A 16,075-nucleotide genomic window follows, 5' to 3' on the forward strand; every position below is an offset into this window, starting at 1 on the left:
GCTCATCAGCATAAGAAGAGGTGTTTAAAGTCATTTTAAAAATCAAGAAATGCAAATTAAAACACAAGACAGACCTTCCCTTGCACTGAACTGGTGAGGATGAGAAAGCTGGATGAGGAGAGTGGTGCTGCCTGGGAGACTGGACGCAGCCGCACGGTGTGCAGCGTGCTGGGCAGTGGTCCAGGGAGCTGCAGTCCTGGCCGAGGTAGGTATTAACTGACCCTCCCACCCATCTGCTCCGCCCGGTTATAGCCCAGGGTCACAGGAGGACCCCTACGCAGCTGGCGCTGAGGCAGTGTGGCATCCACCCGCCTGCTGTGTAACAAACCAGCCCACTCACTGGCTTAAACATGCGACAGCCATTTGCTTTGCTTGTGAAACTCCCACCTCGGCAGGGTTCAGTGGGGACATCTTGTCTCTGCCCCACCTGCAGCATCAGCTAGGTCAGCTTCCAAGTTGGGGTGACCCAAGATCAAGGGGTTGGGGTCAGCTGGAGATCTGTCTACACGTCTGCCATCAGCGAGGGCCTCAGGGCTGTGGGAACAGCCGTGGGAGGCCTGCATTCGTTTCCTGTAACTAGCTACCGGGGAGCTTAAAACAACAAAGATTTACTCTCAAAATCCTGAAGTCTGAAGTCAAGGCGTCCACAGGGCCGTGGCCCAGCAGAGTGCTAGACCAGAACCCTTTCTTGCCTCGTCCAGCTCCGGGGGCTCCTGCAGTCTCTGCCTGTAGCTGCAAGTCTCTGCATCCATCGTATGCCTCCTCCCAAAGTATGTAACCTTCCTCCTTACAAAGACATCATTCTGACAGGGCTTAGGGTCCACCCTAATCCAGTCTGACTTCATCTTAACTTGATTATATCTCCAAAGATCCTATTTGCAAATATGCTCACATTCCCGGGTTCCATGGATTTTGGACATTATTCAGCCTTCATTATTCGGCCCCTTCATGCAGCTGCTTTCCTCCCAGTACGTGGCTAGGTCCCAAAATTGAGCGTCTCAAGACAACAAGGCAGTTTTACGACTTAACCTGGAAAGTCAGGCAACGTCACTTCCATTCAACGGGTCCTCTATGGGACTTCTCCTCTACGGGAGGACGGTGCGAAGACCTGCCCAGGTTCGAGTGGCGCTGAGACAGAGACATGCTCCCTGGAGTAGCACACAACAGTTAACAGCAAACACCTGGGGCCACGCAAACAGCGCTCAGAGCAGGAGCGGAGAAGCAGGGCTGGACACAGAGCGGAACATCGGACCCGGTGCCTGGAAGCGACTCTGACCTAGGCAGAAAGGCGCCTTCACGCCACCTCAAAGAGGCCCGGCGTGCTGATTTGGTTTTTTTTTGGGGGGGGGAGGGTGCGGCGCCCCCAGCAGTGGGAGCGCGGAGTCGTAACGACTGGACCGCCAGGAAAGTCCCCTGAGGTTGTTTTTTTTTTTTTTTTTGCGGTACGCGGGCCTCTCACCGCCGTGGCCTCTCTCGCTGCGTGGAGCACAGGCTCCGGACGCGCAGGCCCAGCGGCCACAGCCCACGGGCCCAGCCACTCCGCGGCACGTGGGATCCTCCCGGACCGGGGCACGAGCCCTCGTCCCCTGCATTGGCAGACGGACTCCCAATCACTGCGCCACCAGGGCTTGCAGTTTTAAATCACGCTGAAACACCCGGCCGGCTTCCACCTGGAGCGCGGGCCCCGCCAGAGGGCGGCTCGACCCCTCTCCCTTCCTCCCAATCTGGTCAATCCCGTTAGGCAACGACAAGGGTCCCGCCTCTGTTGGGGTAGCCCCGCCCCCAGGAGATGGCCCCGCCCTGCGTCCGGCCCCCGCTCCCGGCAGGCGCACGAAGAGCCACGGTACCTGCTTCCTCGGCACCCTGGCGTTCCCGAGGGTCCAGTTCGGGAGGTCGGCGCCCGCCTCGGTGGGAGCGTCCGCGGTGTGCCCCCTGTCCTCGGCTCCGCAGGCCGTAGTTTGTGCTCCCGGGCCCTCACCAGGCCCCGCCCTGTCCGCGTTGGCGGAGGGGGCGGTGCCCGAAGAGACCCCGCCCCTAACGTCACGGCCGAGGGGCGGTGCCGGCCCCGGCGGAAGCGAGTTGCTGCTGGAGAGGCTCGAACAGAGCAGCGGGTGCTCGGGGACTGCTGGTGACAGGCAGGTAGGGCTGTCGTCCTCCGGGCCCACAGCACGATGTGGGCAAGGGGGTCTCTGCTCGGGAAGGGAGACTCAGGTGGCGCACGTCTCCAGGGAAGGGGGTGCTGTAGATACCCGGGGCGCACAGTTGGTGGAGGACCTGTGGATGCAGGCGGGGGCTCTGGAGGCGCGCAGCGGGCAGGGAGGGGTCTCTGGGTCCTGATACCCTATTCCCGCCCGCCAGCATGGGCAGCAGCTCGCTGTCCGAGGACTACCGTCTGTGCCTGGAGCGCGAACTTAGGCACGGCCGCGCGGGCGTGTGCGGGGACCCGTCGCTGCGCGCCGTGCTCTGGCACATCCTGGTGGAAGACTTCGACCTGCATGGGGCGCTGCAGGATGACGCGCTGGCACTACTCACCGATGGCCTGTGGGGCCGCGCCGACCTGGCCCCTGCGCTGCGCGGCCTGGCCCGCGCCTTCGAGCTGCTGGAGTTGGCCGCCGTGCACCTGTATCTGCTGCCTTGGAGGAAGGAGTTCACCACCATCAAGGTAGGGCGCCGAGCCGAGCGGGGGCCCCTGCCCAGGCTCCTGGGGGCTGGCCACCATCGGGACGGTGGCTACCGTGGGCATAAGGGATTTCAGGTGTCCTCAGAGGCTGATAGGTTTCAGAGAGCTCGGTGTGCTGAGGGGTCCTGGGCGTGTTGGAGCATCTCTTGGCCGAGGTTCCCCTTTGTACTCCTGGGGCTGAGAACATGGGGTGGGTGGAGGTCACCTGGTTGGATACCTGCCTTCCAAGGGGGATCCTGGTCCTTAAAGCTTGCATTGCTGCCCTCCCCCAAGTGGCCTTGTGGCCCCAGTTACCATAGAAATCCTAGGACAGGCACACGGGAAGGACTGGGCATACCAGGGTCACCCTAATCTCTCTAGGAGAGATTTGTGGCTCCATTTGTGGAAGAGAACATGGGATGGGTTATGCCCTATGAAGTAGGCAGGGGCTGGGGGTGCCCCTGCATGTCCTAGTGGAGCCGGGCTAAACAAGAACCTAGCTCACCCCCCAGCCTGGGTAGAGCTGAGCCCAGGGCCAGGCCCCTCCAGGTGAGCTGCAGGCTGGCAGGAGTGGGCAGGCTGCCTTGTGCTCTGAGCTAATTCAGAAGAGTGGGAAGGTAATGATGTCACTGGGCACGTGGGCGTCCGCCTCCACTGGTTGCCATGGCAGCAGCAGCCTCTCAGTGAGGTGAGCCTTGGAGCCCACTGCTCCACTGGGACACCTGCTGTTCTGAGGTTCTAGGACTTTCATTCATCCATTCAGACCAGAGGGCAGGATGCAGCCCCATGGGGGGCCAAGAGAACAGACAGGCCTCATCTTGAGATGCTCATGGGCTTCAGCACTGGGCAGACCTGGATGGGGTCTGCTTCTGCCGGCTCTGTGGCTTGGGGCAAGTTACCTAATCTTTTGCAATCCATCCCCTCCTCCATGAAGCAAACACGAGAACAGTCCAGTGCAAGGTCCATTGTGAGGGGTGAAGGCACAGCCCTGAGAACAATCTTACACACAGCAGTGCCCCATCTGTGGAGGTACTCTCATCAGCTGTAAGCAGAGGTACACTCACAGGGTCCCAGAATCAAGGAACTATAGACACGTGAGAGACAAGTGATCACCATCCTAGGAACGCTTCTAGTTCCTTTGCAGCCTGGAGCCTCCAAAAACAACAGATGTTCCATCCGTGTGGTGGAAAGCTGCACAGCTGGAGAAGTGAATACCTAGGCCTCTGTCGTGATAGGGAAAGCTCTCAGAAACTGGAAAAGCAGAGTTTAGAATGAGGCGTTTAGGAGGCTACCTGCTCAGAGCAAATAAGCACCTGTATTTTTTGTTTGTATGACCGCTCTGCAGGTACACAGGAAACTAACTAGAGTAGCAACCCCCACAGGTGAGAGGAGGTGGAGGGGACCCAGAGGGCAGCGAGATTTCTCAACGTAGGGGCTCTTTATTTTGTTCTATGACCCAGGTGAAATGTGTTAGATTAAAAAATTGTGATGCCTGGGCCTACCTCAGCCAGTGAGAACAGAGTCTCTGGGGGTGGCCCTGAGCACCTACGGTTTGTTTTTGGCCGCGCAGCTTGCGGGATCTCAGTTCCCCGACCGGGGACTGAACCCAGGCCCCAGCAGTGAAAGCGCCGAATCCTAACCACTAGGCCACCAGGGAACTCCCAGCATATCTGTTTTTAAACAGCCCCTCTGGAGGGAGTGTCAGCACATCCCAGATGCCTGGGGCCCTGCCACCCCCTGGGGTGATGATGGTGGCCCCCAAAGCCAGCCACTGCCGGAGTGCAGCCGAGGCCGGGGCAGGTCTGCAGGAGGGTGGCCTGCCGCCGACCGGCCCCCTCCCTTGCAGACTTTCTCAGGGGGCTACGTGCACGTGCTGAAGGGCGCACTCTCGGAGGACCTCCTCATCCAGAGCTTCCAGAAGATGGGCTATGTGCGCAGGGACGACCACCGCCTCATGGTGGCCGCCCTGCCCCCCGCCCGCCAGCTTGTGCAGGTGGCCCTGGGCTGCTTTGCCCTGCGGCTGGAGTGTGAGATCCTGGGCGAGGTGCTGGCGCAGCTGGGCACCAGCGTGCTGCCAGCTGAGGAGCTGCTGCAGGCGCGGCGGGCCAGCGCGGACGTGGCCTCCTGCGTGGCCTGGCTGCAGCAGCGACTAGCCCGCGAAGAGGAGCCGCCACCTGTGCCCCCTCGTGGCTCCCCGGCCCGGTGCCAGGCCCGGCTGGACCTGTACCGGGACCTGCAGGAGGATGAGGGCTCAGACGAGACCAGCCTATACGGGGGACCCTCGCCAGGCCCCGACTCACCCCCCTCGGAGCTCGCCTGCCAGCCTCTGTTCTGGGAGCAGAGTGCCAGACTGTGGGGCCCGGGGGGCGGGGCCTGGGAGGCTGAGGCCAGCAGCCCGGCCTCGGAGGAGGAGCCCGAGGCCGAGGCCTTCTCCCTCCTCTCACTGCGCCAAGAGCTGCTCAGTCGGCCCGGAGACCTGGCCGCCCCCCAAGCCCCTGGAACCCCTGAGCAGGCCAGCCCCCCACGAGTCCCCGAGCCCCCTGGCTACCAGACACACAGCTGCCTGGGCCCTGGCGCCCTCCCTGCCCTCTGCTGTGACACGTGTCGCCAGCTGCACACTGCCCACTGTGCCGCCCTGGCCACCTGCCGCCCTGGCCACCCGCTGCGTGCCCTGCACGGAAACCACCAGCGGCGCCTGTGGCTGCAGCGAGCCCAGGTGGACGCCTTGCTCTACGATGCCCCTAGGCCCGCCTGGCCCTAGGCTCGGGGCTTTCTGGAGACATGTTCCGCGGTGCTTTTCTGGGCCTCATCCCTCCTCAGGCCCGGGCCACTGGCCACCCTGCCCCTCCTGCCCCCCAGGGGTGCTGAGCACAGTGGCGGGTCGGGGGGGAATGGAGTCTCAGCCCTGCTACGTGAGAGGTGGGGGCCGTCTTCCTCGGAAAACTGCCGACCCACCCCCAGGGAGCACCCTCTCCCTCCTCTCCCACCCCTCCCCGGCCCCACCACCGCAGCTCCTGACCTGCTCCCTGCAAGTGCCCAAAGGGGTGCTCCACAGAGGAGTGTCCTTGGGGGCTCAGGTGACCTCATGAGCCCTGGAGCTTTGCTAAGACCATTCTAGGGGCTCTGCCAGGTGCATGGCTGACCCGGCTGAGGGGACCTGGCCCCCCCATGGGTGTCACAGACCAGCACTGAATGAGGTGAGTGCTGGCCTGAGACCAGCACCATCGGCTCCAGTCAGAGCTGGGCGGGGAAGCTGGACCCAAGGACAGAAGAGAAATGATCTAGTCTCCAACCAGAGTGAGTGCCCAAGAGTTCCAGAAAACAGCAGGCAGGAGACGGGGAGCCACGGAGCCTGAGAGGCTGTCACCCAACTTCCGGGTGGAGCATGGGGGCTTCTGAGCAATCACTACCCCAGCAGCCTCCCTGCTACATCTTCCTGCTGTCCAGTTTCGGAAGGCAGGATGAGAGATCTCCAAGACTCCCTCCCACCCCAGAGCCCACCTGGGTCCAGTGGTAAAGATGCACCAGCTGCCAGCCGCCAGCCTGCTTACAGGGCTGGAGGGGGTAGGTCTGCCCACCTGGGCCTGGGGCGGGGCCAGTCTTGTGTGTGGCCCCTCCTCCCCATACCTGTCCGTCACGCGAATCACAACCTCAAAGTACATTAAAGAACGCTGGATCCAGCTGCGTCTGTGAGGAAAGCGTTTATCTCACCGAGGCCCAACCATGCCCCTCCCCAGGGACCTCAGTGGGGAGTGGGGACAGGGCACAGCCCCCAACCCAAGGCGGTCCCTCTGATGGGCTCAGAGCTGCCCAGACTCCAGTCCACCAAGCTGGCGGCACCCCACACCCCACCCTTCCTTCCCACTCTGAGTCCTGCACCCCAGCGGGCGGTCACTATAGCCTCTCCCTTCCCAGGCAGACCCTGGGGATCAAGTGGGGACAAAAGTGACCACATGGGGTCTGCTCGTCCCAAGCCAGAGACACCTCCTGAGATGGGCCCAGCCATATTTCCTCCTGGGAAGTGAGGGTCTAAGGGCTTGGCAACAGGTGGACCCAGCCCAGCCACCAGATGGCAGAGCCACCAAGTGGCGCCCGGCAGGCCAGCCTCAGGGTGTCTGGGCCTGCAGAGTGCACCCACGGGCATCCCCCGTGTCCACACCCTGCTGTTCTGGGGCAGCGGTGGGCAGAGGGGCAGGAAGCGGTGCAGTCAGCTGGAGCAGCTGGTCGGTCCTGGCCAAGGGACAGGCCGGGCCCCAGGGGCCCCGGCCCTCAGGGCTTGCAGCGCCGGCTCTGGCTCTCAGCGCCTGAGGACGTGGCCGGGGCAGCACGCTTGTTGCGGTGGTGGGGGAAAGTGGGCATGAGCTCCGGCTCGCAGGCTGCAGGGAGGGGGCTGCTCAGCACCGGGTGGGGAGGGCCCCCCACGCCTCCCTCTGCTCCCCTCCTGGTCCTGCACGCGGTTTCTGCGGCACGAGCAGCCCGTGCCTGCTCGGGCCCCACCGCCCACCTGCCTAACACCAGCCCCGGCCCCGGACAGGGGCCCCCAGCCAAGCGCCGGCCAGGGGGCAGGGGAGACTCACGCAGGGGCTTCTCCTTGAAGTAGGAGCTCTCCAGGCAGTCGCCGGCCGTCGCCCTGGAGAGAAGGCCTTGCCGTTCGTGGGGCCCAGGCCTGGCCGAGGTCGATCTCCCTCACACCCGCCCCGCACAGCAGACAGCTGGGTGGCAGATAGGGACTGGGGGCCCAGAAACTGACAGGAGCCTCGGAAAGGGCTTCGTGACCCGGGCGGGCAGAGGCCCGGCCCTCACAGGCGTGTCTGGGAGGGGCCCTCTCGGTCGCAGCACCCCTGCCCGCCACAGGCCGGCTCAGCACCTTTTCTTGGGGTCGTACATGAAGAGGAGGTTGAGCAGGCGCAGCCCGGCCTCCGAGAGCCACGGGAACTTGTGCTTCAGGTTGTTGTAGGGCTGCTTCCTCAGGCTGTACTGGCTCACCAGTGGCAGCTGGGAGAAGCCCTGTGCGGGGGAGCGGCAGCTGCAGGCTGGTGGCCGGCAGGGGCAGGAGAGGGGAGGGCAGGGCTGGCACTCACCGGCCAGATGTTCTCGCTGGGTGTCCCCAGCAGCTGTACGATCAGGTCCACCTGGTGGATCTCGGAAGTGCCGGGCAGAAGGGGCTTATGGGCCAGCAGCTCGGCCAGGATGCAGCCCACGGCCCTGCAGGGAGCACGGGGCCTCGCCTCAGGTCCTCAGGCCCGGCAGAGCACCGCTCTGCCAGGCCCCAGCCCCCGTGTGCTGGGCTCAGAGGATGGGGGCAGAGCTGCCACGACGGGAAGGGCAGGTGACCACTGGGTTCTCCTCCCGGGCCATGTGACCTGGCACCAGCCTCTCTGAGTGGCCACGAGGCGGGTCCTCAGTGACGGGCCGTAAACGCCGAAGCCGTCTTACACTGCCTCTCAGGACCCCAGGCGTAGGCCCACCTTCCTGGGAGTTGGGAGGCTGGCGAGACCCCAGCCCCACTCCTGCCCTGCCAGCTCCCACAAGACCACCCCGCCCTTCCCAAGGCCCTGGGCACATCCACCCCTCACCACATGTCGATGCTGGTGGTCTGCGTGGTGGTCCCCAGCAGCAGTTCAGGGGCTCGGTACCTGCGAACAGAAGCCCCCACCTTGGGTCTGGCAGTTCCTCTCCTCCGGCCCGGCCTCCGCGAGGCACTGTGGCTCTGCATCAGCCCACCTACCGGCCACCACCGTCCCTGAGAGCCAGAGTCAGCCTGGACGATGGCGCATGAAGCCCAGCTCGGCCGTCCCTTCCACTAAACCCGACAAACACGACGGCACACGAGGCAGCAGGTGCTGTCACTGGACGGCCCCCGCGAGCAGCAGTGTCCTGCGCTGGCCCGTCCTATACAGGTTGCGGCTGAGGGACACACGGCAGAGAGCATCCTGCCCTAAACTACAACCCCGTTCTTCAAAAATGTCGAGTGAGAAATACTTACAGAGGGCATCACTGTTCCCGTCCTCCCGTTGGTGAAGCCACCGCCCCTTCCGAGCAGCTCAGAGCCAGGCTGGGGGTCTGGCTGCCGCAGGGCAGAGCAGCGCCCCACCTGGACGGGGCGGGTCCTTCCCGGTGACAGCCCTGCTCCGCCTCAGGAGCCATCCACACCCAGCCTCTGCGTGCAGCCCCACAGCGTAAAAACCTCCAAGGTCCCTGTGCAGCTTCAGCATGACCGCCCTCCACTTCCCATGGTCCCCAGGGACTCACCAGAGGGTGACCACCTTGGGGGTCATTGGCTTCACCGGGATGCCATAGGCCCGGGCCAGGCCGAAATCCGCTGGACAGACGGGAGGGAGAGTGTCACCCAGTGAAGGCTGCCCACTGACGTTTGCAACCAGCTTGTAGTGTGCAGGGTGCTTATCGGGACCGGCCTGCCGCCCTGTCGAGGTGGCGCTCACGGAGGTCCCCACCACAGAGCCAGCACCTGCACCCACCTGTCTTCACGCAGCCCTTATCCGTCATGAGCAAGTTGGAGACCTTCAGATCCCTGTGACAGAAAGAGAACACCAGTGCTTCCCAGGCAGCTGCATGGGGTAAAGAGGTTGTCACCATCGCAGTGATACTTAGAACATTTCCCCATACGTCTCCTCCTGTTTGCACTTTTTAATTTTTTTATTGTATTTATTTATTTATTTTTATTTTATTTTATTATTTTTTTTTTTTGCAGTGCGCGGGCCTCTCACTGTTGTGGCCTCTCCTGTTGCGGAGCACAGGCTCCGGACCCACAGGCTCAGCGGCCATGGCTCACGGGCCCAGCCGCTCCACGGCACGTGGGATCTTCCCGGACCGGGGCACGAACCCGTGTCCGCTGCTTCGGCAGGCGGACTCTCAACCACTGCGCCACCAGGGAGTCCCTTTTTATTTTTTTTATGTGGACCATTTTTAAAGTCTTTACTGAATTTGTTACAATATTGCTTCTGTTTTATGCCTTGGATTTTCTGGCCACGAGGCATGTGGGATCTTAGCTCCCCGACCAGCGATCGAACCTGCACCCCCTGCGTTGGAAGGCGAAGTCTAAACCACTGGACTGCCACGGAAGTCCCCGCACTTCTTAAAAATAAGGACGGCAGGCAGTGCAAGGTGATGTGGCAGCTGGGAACACGAGAGAGAGCTCCCAGTAACTTTCTGAGAAACTGGCAGAGGAGGCCTTGAGCCCAGGTCTGACTTCCAGTGCTGTGTCTGATCCCCACCCCTGGGGAGCCACCGAGGGCACACGGAGCTGCTGCCTGCAAGACCCTCCCCTCTGCCCCTCCAGTCTCTGCCCTTCCTGGCCTGCCTTCCAGTAAGGCTCTCTCCAAGGCAGCACTTCTCAGAGCCTGACTCGCTCACACCATCAGCCCCACAAAGGAGAAAACAGGTATTATCTGGTCCTGGACCGCCCCCCGGGAGCAGTTACAGAACCTCTACTGCATCGAGGCTGCGCCTGCTCCGCTCCTGGATACTGGGCAACATCAACTGGCACTGGGTCAGTACTGGCAGTCACACTTCCCCCATGTCACAAACCAGCACTCCTCTGGAAAAATGTCTCCTGAGGCCCCGCCCCCTTCCAGGCCCGTGGACCCAGCCCACCTGTGGATGATGAAGTTCCGGTGCAAGTACTGGAGGCCCCGGAGCACCTGCAGCACGATGCACTTGACCTGCAGAGGGCCAGGATGCAGGGTCAGGGCAGCCTGCGTTTGCCACGGTGTGCCGAACAAGGATTTGGGAAGCCCACCCCCAGCCTCAAACCTGGGCCTCAGAGAAGGGTGTAGGCATGTTCTCCAGAAGGCTGGCCAGGTCCTGCTCACAGTAACCCATCACCAGGAAGATGCTGAAAAGAAGAGGGGGAAACGCAGGCCACCTCCCACCTCCTCCCAAGTGGGCCAAGGGACCCTCCTGGGGCAGCAGGAAGGGCAAGAGGGAGGGGGCCGGGCAGGACCCGATGCGGGGGCAGCAAGCAGACCACTCACCTCTCCAGGTGGTTCCCCACAACCACCTCCTTCAGCTCCACGATGTTCGGATGGCGGAGGCGAAGGAGCAGCGTGATCTCTCGAAGGCTGCTGATGGGGACCCCTGCAACCCAGCCCGGCCTCAGCGAGCACCCCCCGCGGTCAGGACCCCCTGACAGCCTCAGTGACCCACCCCTGCAGTCAGGGACCCCTGCAACCCAGCCCGGCCTCAGCGAGCACCCCCAATGTGGTCAGGACCCCCTGACAGCCTCAGTGACCGCCCCCTGCAGACAGGACCCCCTGACAGCCTCAGTGACCGCCCCCTGCAGACAGGGACCCCTGACAGCCTCTGTGACCCCCCCTGCAGTCAGGGACCCATGACAGCCTCAGTGACCACCCCCTGCAGACAGGGACCCCTGACAGCCTGTGACACCCCCTGCAGACAGGGACCCCTGACAGCCTCTGTGACCCTACCCCCTGCAGACAGGGACCCCCGACAGCCTCTGTGACCCCCCCTGCAGTCAAGGACCCCCGACAGCCTCTGTGACCCCCCCCTGCAGTCAGGGACCCCTGACAGCCTCAGTGACCGCCCCCTGCAGACAGGGACCCCTGGCAGCCTCTGTGACCCTCCCCCCTGCAGACAGGGACCCCTGGCAGCCTCTGTGACCCAGCCCTGCAGACCGGGACCTCTACCAGCCTCTGTGACGCCCAGCCCTGCAGACAGGGACCCCTGACAGCCAGCTACCTCAGTGCGCCCCCAACCCCAGTCCACATCACCTCTCAGGGGCCCCCGTGCCCGCCGCTGCCAGGGCTCTGCCTGCTACCTCAGGGAGAAGCAAGGCCACCCTAACCAGCACCTTTAACCCTTCCCTCCTTCATCAAGTGCAAGCAGCACTCGGTACTGACCCCTATGCATGGCAGGTGGCCCCCAGTGAGCCCAGCACAGCCCTGCCTGCACAGGCAGCCACGGGGCTGTCAGCAGTGGGGCGTGGAGCACAGGGGCGCTGCCGGCTCAGTCTTGGGTGGGAAAGCCCCGTGGAGGGGTGACGCTGAGCTGGGACAGAAGATGAGGCAGAGTCACCCGCTGGGGGGGTGAAGGGGATCCACTGCACAGGCCTTGGGGGGGCCCGGCGGCAGCCCCCAGAGACCAGCCTCCTTTGACCATCATGCAGACACCCTTGGGAAAGCAGGCGCGACTGGTGGGGGGTGCCTCAGGCAACTCGCATCTTCCTCTCCCTCCCACGTGAGCTCAGAGTGGTCCGGCGGCCCCTCCGCACTCACCATCCTTCTCCTTGTCCATCCGCACTTTCTTCAGGGCCACAATCTCATCTGTTTGGGTATCCCGGGCCCTATCTGCAATGGAAACGCCTCCAGGAGAGGATCCAAGCCCGACCCCACCGTGTGGCCTCCTGCCCCACGGGGGCTCCCTTTCTCTTCCCCCTTGACTGCTGGCTACCCTGTGACAGCCCCTCCACACTCCTTGCAAGCAGCACCCGACCCTGCGAGATGTGCTCCCTGGGGAGTCCTCTGGCTTGAGCTGGTACAGGGCCCCTGGTTGTGAGAAGCTCCCTGTAAGTTTTCCTTCTTAGAGCTGGTATGCAGATCACTGCTTTGTGCTTTGCAGTTACTATGTTCTAACAGCAAATAAGCTAGCTTATCTTGAAAAAGGAACTCTTATTTTGTCAAAGTTGGCTCCCCAAAGCACTGCGCTAAATTGTGCATCTTCCAAACCCGTAGCAGTTTGACGCACACCAACGTCCCAGCTGCTGTGGATGCAGCTCTGGCTGCTTTCCGCGGGGTATACTTTATGGCTATAATAGCTCTCTCTACTCACGGCTACATATTTGCAATCTGATGCTTGCGTTTATTCAGGAGTGGTGTGAAATCTACGGCAATTACACCAGGGATTAGAGGTCACCTGTCCCCTCCTTCCAGCCCTGCCACAGCTGCTGCTGGGACAGTCCCTGGGTCCCCAGGCCTCCCACCATGGCCACTCACACACAATGCCGTAGGTGCCTTCCCCAATGCGGTTCAGCTTCTCAAACTCCTTCACGCTCCGGCACCGTCCCAGCTGAAAGAGAGAGGTGCTGGCGGTGAGGGCATCTGGCAGCTAATGGAACCAGAGATGGATATGGACACGCAATTGGTACCAAAAAGCCAGCTCATGTCCTGCTCACCAAACAGAAAGGTGACCACACACCTGGGTTTGTAGGTGAGAAAATGGGGTGATGATACTGGCCTCTTTGAATGTGATATCAAAGACGGTCTAACCACTCCCTTTCAATTCCATGGTCCAGATGTGTGCTGCCCCAAAAGAGGAACCACCAGCCACATTTGGTTAAAATTAACTAAAATGAAACTAAAAGTGCATTTCTTCAGCCGCACAAGCCATGTGAAGTGCTCGATGGCCCCACGCGGCTTGTGGTGACCATCCTGGACGATTCAGAAAACAGAACACTTCCACCATCACAGAAAGTCCACTGAGCAGCACCGCTCTAAATTATGCTCTGGGGCTTTCTCCGGCAGTCCAGTGGTTAGAACTCCGCACTCTCAGTGCCGAGGGCCTGGATTCAATCCCTGACTGAGGGAACTGAAATCCCACAAGCTGCAGGGCGAGGCCATATATAAATAAATAAAGAAGCAAGCAAGCTCTGGACGTGGAAAAAGCTTGAAGAACTTCACGAAGCATCTACCAAGCACAGCGGAAACACTTCTGCGGCAAAAACTGTCTCAATCACCCACATGCTACTTCTTCCTTTGGGTTATGAAACTGCCCAGGGGCACATAGCCACCCAGCTGGTGGCCATAGTTCCCAGCTCCCTTGCAGCTGGGTGTGACCATGTGACTAAATCCTGGCCAATGGGATGCGAGCAGAAGGGACAAGTGCAACTTTCTGATCAAAGGAGGCTGCTTGCCGCTCACTCCTTCCAGCCCCTCGAGGTAGGCTGGGATTTGGGTGGGGCACAGGTGGAGCAAAGAGACAACCTGAGTGCCTGGCCCACCTGTGAGACGTTAGGGGAGCCAGAAATAAAGACCTGTACTTAAGCCACTGTATTTTGGGGTCTCCATATGCTAGCAGAGAGCCTGTACCCTGATACACCTTCAGTTGTAGCAGACTGAATGAGCACCTCCCCTTGGGTCGGAGAAGCACGTGCGGCAAGGTTCAACTTCTAACAGCCCTTCTCTGGACTCCGTGCCCCTGCGTACCTCGCCCTCCATCCTGGGGAACGGAGTCAGAGTCACCTGGCCTGTACTGAAGCCCTTCCACGGTTTCAGCTCAGCCTAGTTGTCCTCTCTCTCCCGTGACCCCCTGGTGCTTCCTGTGCGCTCTGTGCTTCGCGGGACTTTGCTCCTGCTGCTGCCCAGGTCTGGCAAGAACCCTCCTCGTCTCCGCGTGTCCAACACGCACTCACCCTTACCGCCCAGCAGAGATGCTACCGCTTTTCAAAATTGCTTCCTGGCCCCCAGCTGAAAACACTGTTTCTCTGAAAAATCCCGACACTTCCGTCTCGCAGCACCTACTATTGTGCACTGTCCTCGTCCGGGTATGTCTTAACTCCCCACTGAGCGCAGCTACTGCGTGTCTTGGTGACGAACGACGGCGGCGGACGGCTCAAGGGGCGGGGGAGGGTCCTGCGCTCACTCAGCCAGTCTGTTAGGACCCTTACTGGGCACTGAGGCGGCCTCTCAGAGCACCAGCAAGTGGTTAAAACAATCCGCCGCCAGGGTTCACACCTGCCCCTGCACGAGCCGTCTACCTTGGAGAAATCACCCAACGCCCCTAAGCTTCACCCTCCTCACCTCTACAAAGGGTCCCCGAGAGGACTACGTGACAATTACACACGCAGAGGCCCCACGGAGCAAGGCACAAACGAAGCTGCCGGGTCACAGGTGGGGCCCCGCGCCCGGTGCACCCACACCCTGGTGGCAGACACGCCTCCAACTCTTCCCATGGCTACTGTCTCCCGACACGAGGCGCCCGTCCCCGGCACAAAACTAAGAAACGCCCGCGCTGGAGCGCGCTCTGGCCGAGGCGGCCGGCGGCCAGGGAGCCGACCCTTCCCTCGCGCGGGCGTGACACGCCCCGGGGTCTGCGAACCGGTCGGGACCGGAGTCCCGGGCGGCCGCCGCCGGCTTCCGCGCCTGTCGCGAGGAGCTCTGGGACTGTCGTTCCCGCTCTTGCCGGAAACCTGGCGCTTTAGCGCGACACTGAGGGCCCCAGTGCGTTTCGGCTCCGCCCTGCCGCCAGCGAGGACACAACTACCCCGAGCAGCACGTCGTCGCACCCTGTGCTCTGGAGGCACCGTGAAGAAGCCTTCCTTACGGATACACTTCAGACGGATCTGTTCCGGCTCCGGCTCCGGTTCCCCCATGCCGAGCTCAGCCCCACCTCCCACTTCCCGTGTGCGCAGGCGCAGACGGGTGTTCCTCGGAGCAAGCGCGTGGTCTACTTCCGGGGCGTCCCCTCCTCTGCATCGGTTACCAAGGAAACCTCCCGAAGACCCCACCCCACCCACGAGGACCTCAACTCCTACGATGCACTCGGACTACCAAGGTTCTAGCTTTAGTTTAGGTTTGTTTTTTGTTTTTTGTTGTTTTTTTTTTTTGCGGTACGCGGGCCTCTCACTGTTGTGGCCTCTCCTGTTGCGGAGCACAGGCTCCGGACGCGCAAGCTCAGCGGCCATGGCTCACGGGCCCAGCCGCTCCGCGGCATGTGGGATCCTCCCGGGCCGGGGCACGAACCCGTGTCCCCTGAATCGGCAGACGGACTCTCAACCACTGCGCCACCAAGGAAGCCCTTTAGTTTTAAGTTTTAGTTTTAAGTGCGGGCACGTGACCGCGCTGGGGCGCTGAGTAACGGCCGCCGAAGTACGGGGGGCTGCAGTGGGCTGGAGGGTGGCTGCAGGGGCCGTGGCGGCCGCGGGGCCGCGGGAGCTGTGCTGTAGAGCTCTCCCTTGGAGCACTTGGAGGGCTGACCTGGAGCCAGGGAGGGAGGAGGCTCGGGCAGGGCCAGTGGGGACCGAGAGCAGAGGGCGCGTCCGAGAGCTGTGGAAAGAACTGACAGGACGCGGCGACGGGGGGACTGTGGGACCAAAGGGTCACCTAACACATCCGTGTTGAGCACCCACTACGTGCTCGGCCCTGTCGGGCTCTGCCCTGGCGGACCTTACATTCTAACCGGAGGCGGTACACAAGGTAAGTAAAGCAGACGGTGTGCTAAGGAGAAGAACGAGGCAGGGCGGTGAGTGGCCCGGGTGGGGGGGGGGGGTGTGCAGCTTCTCCGTCACGGGGACTGTACTGTAAATGCTAAAATGACGCGAATGTAAGTTCAGGGCGTTTGATAATTATCAAATTAAATAATCGTGAGTCACAAGTCTTTAAACTAATTACCACATTCAGTTCATTCTGGTGGTGTTTGGATTCTGATAAGCTAAGCTCATGG

General features: G+C 61.8%; 2 protein-coding genes across 5 annotated transcripts; one reads left to right on the forward strand and one right to left on the reverse strand.

The window, feature by feature from the left end:
• Window positions 1-2,046: 2,046 nt before the first annotated feature.
• SPATA2L (spermatogenesis associated 2 like) lies at window positions 2,047-6,273 on the forward strand. The gene is made up of 3 exons (XM_082607895.1): window positions 2,047-2,139; window positions 2,359-2,662; window positions 4,506-6,273. The coding sequence occupies exons 2-3, from the start codon at window positions 2,360-2,362 to the stop codon at window positions 5,418-5,420; spliced, it is 1,218 nt and encodes a 405-aa protein (XP_082464021.1). The 5' UTR covers window positions 2,047-2,139; window position 2,359; the 3' UTR covers window positions 5,421-6,273.
• A 71-nt stretch (window positions 6,274-6,344) lies between these two features.
• Window positions 6,345-15,045, reverse strand: CDK10 (cyclin dependent kinase 10). Of its 4 annotated transcripts, none has more exons than XM_082607898.1 (13): window positions 14,957-15,045; window positions 12,631-12,703; window positions 11,914-11,985; window positions 10,654-10,756; window positions 10,433-10,514; window positions 10,274-10,341; window positions 9,139-9,191; window positions 8,912-8,981; window positions 8,236-8,295; window positions 7,741-7,864; window positions 7,527-7,666; window positions 7,237-7,289; window positions 6,345-7,035 (listed from the first exon to the last, which is right to left on the reverse strand). In XM_082607898.1, exons 3-13 carry the CDS (start codon window positions 11,930-11,932, stop codon window positions 6,929-6,931), a joined length of 879 nt encoding a protein of 292 aa, XP_082464024.1. In that variant the 5' UTR covers window positions 11,933-11,985; window positions 12,631-12,703; window positions 14,957-15,045; the 3' UTR covers window positions 6,345-6,928. The 4 variants fall into 4 exon arrangements, with proteins under 4 accessions (XP_082464024.1, XP_082464022.1, XP_082464025.1 ...); XM_082607896.1 differs by having other exon boundaries at window positions 14,919-15,033; XM_082607899.1 differs by lacking the exon at window positions 14,957-15,045 and adding an exon at window positions 14,434-14,882.
• Between the last annotated feature and the right edge of the window lie 1,030 nt (window positions 15,046-16,075).

This window comes from Mesoplodon mirus (assembly GCF_964341445.2).
Source record: "Mesoplodon mirus genome assembly, chromosome: 19".
Lineage (NCBI taxonomy): Eukaryota > Metazoa > Chordata > Mammalia > Artiodactyla > Ziphiidae > Mesoplodon > Mesoplodon mirus.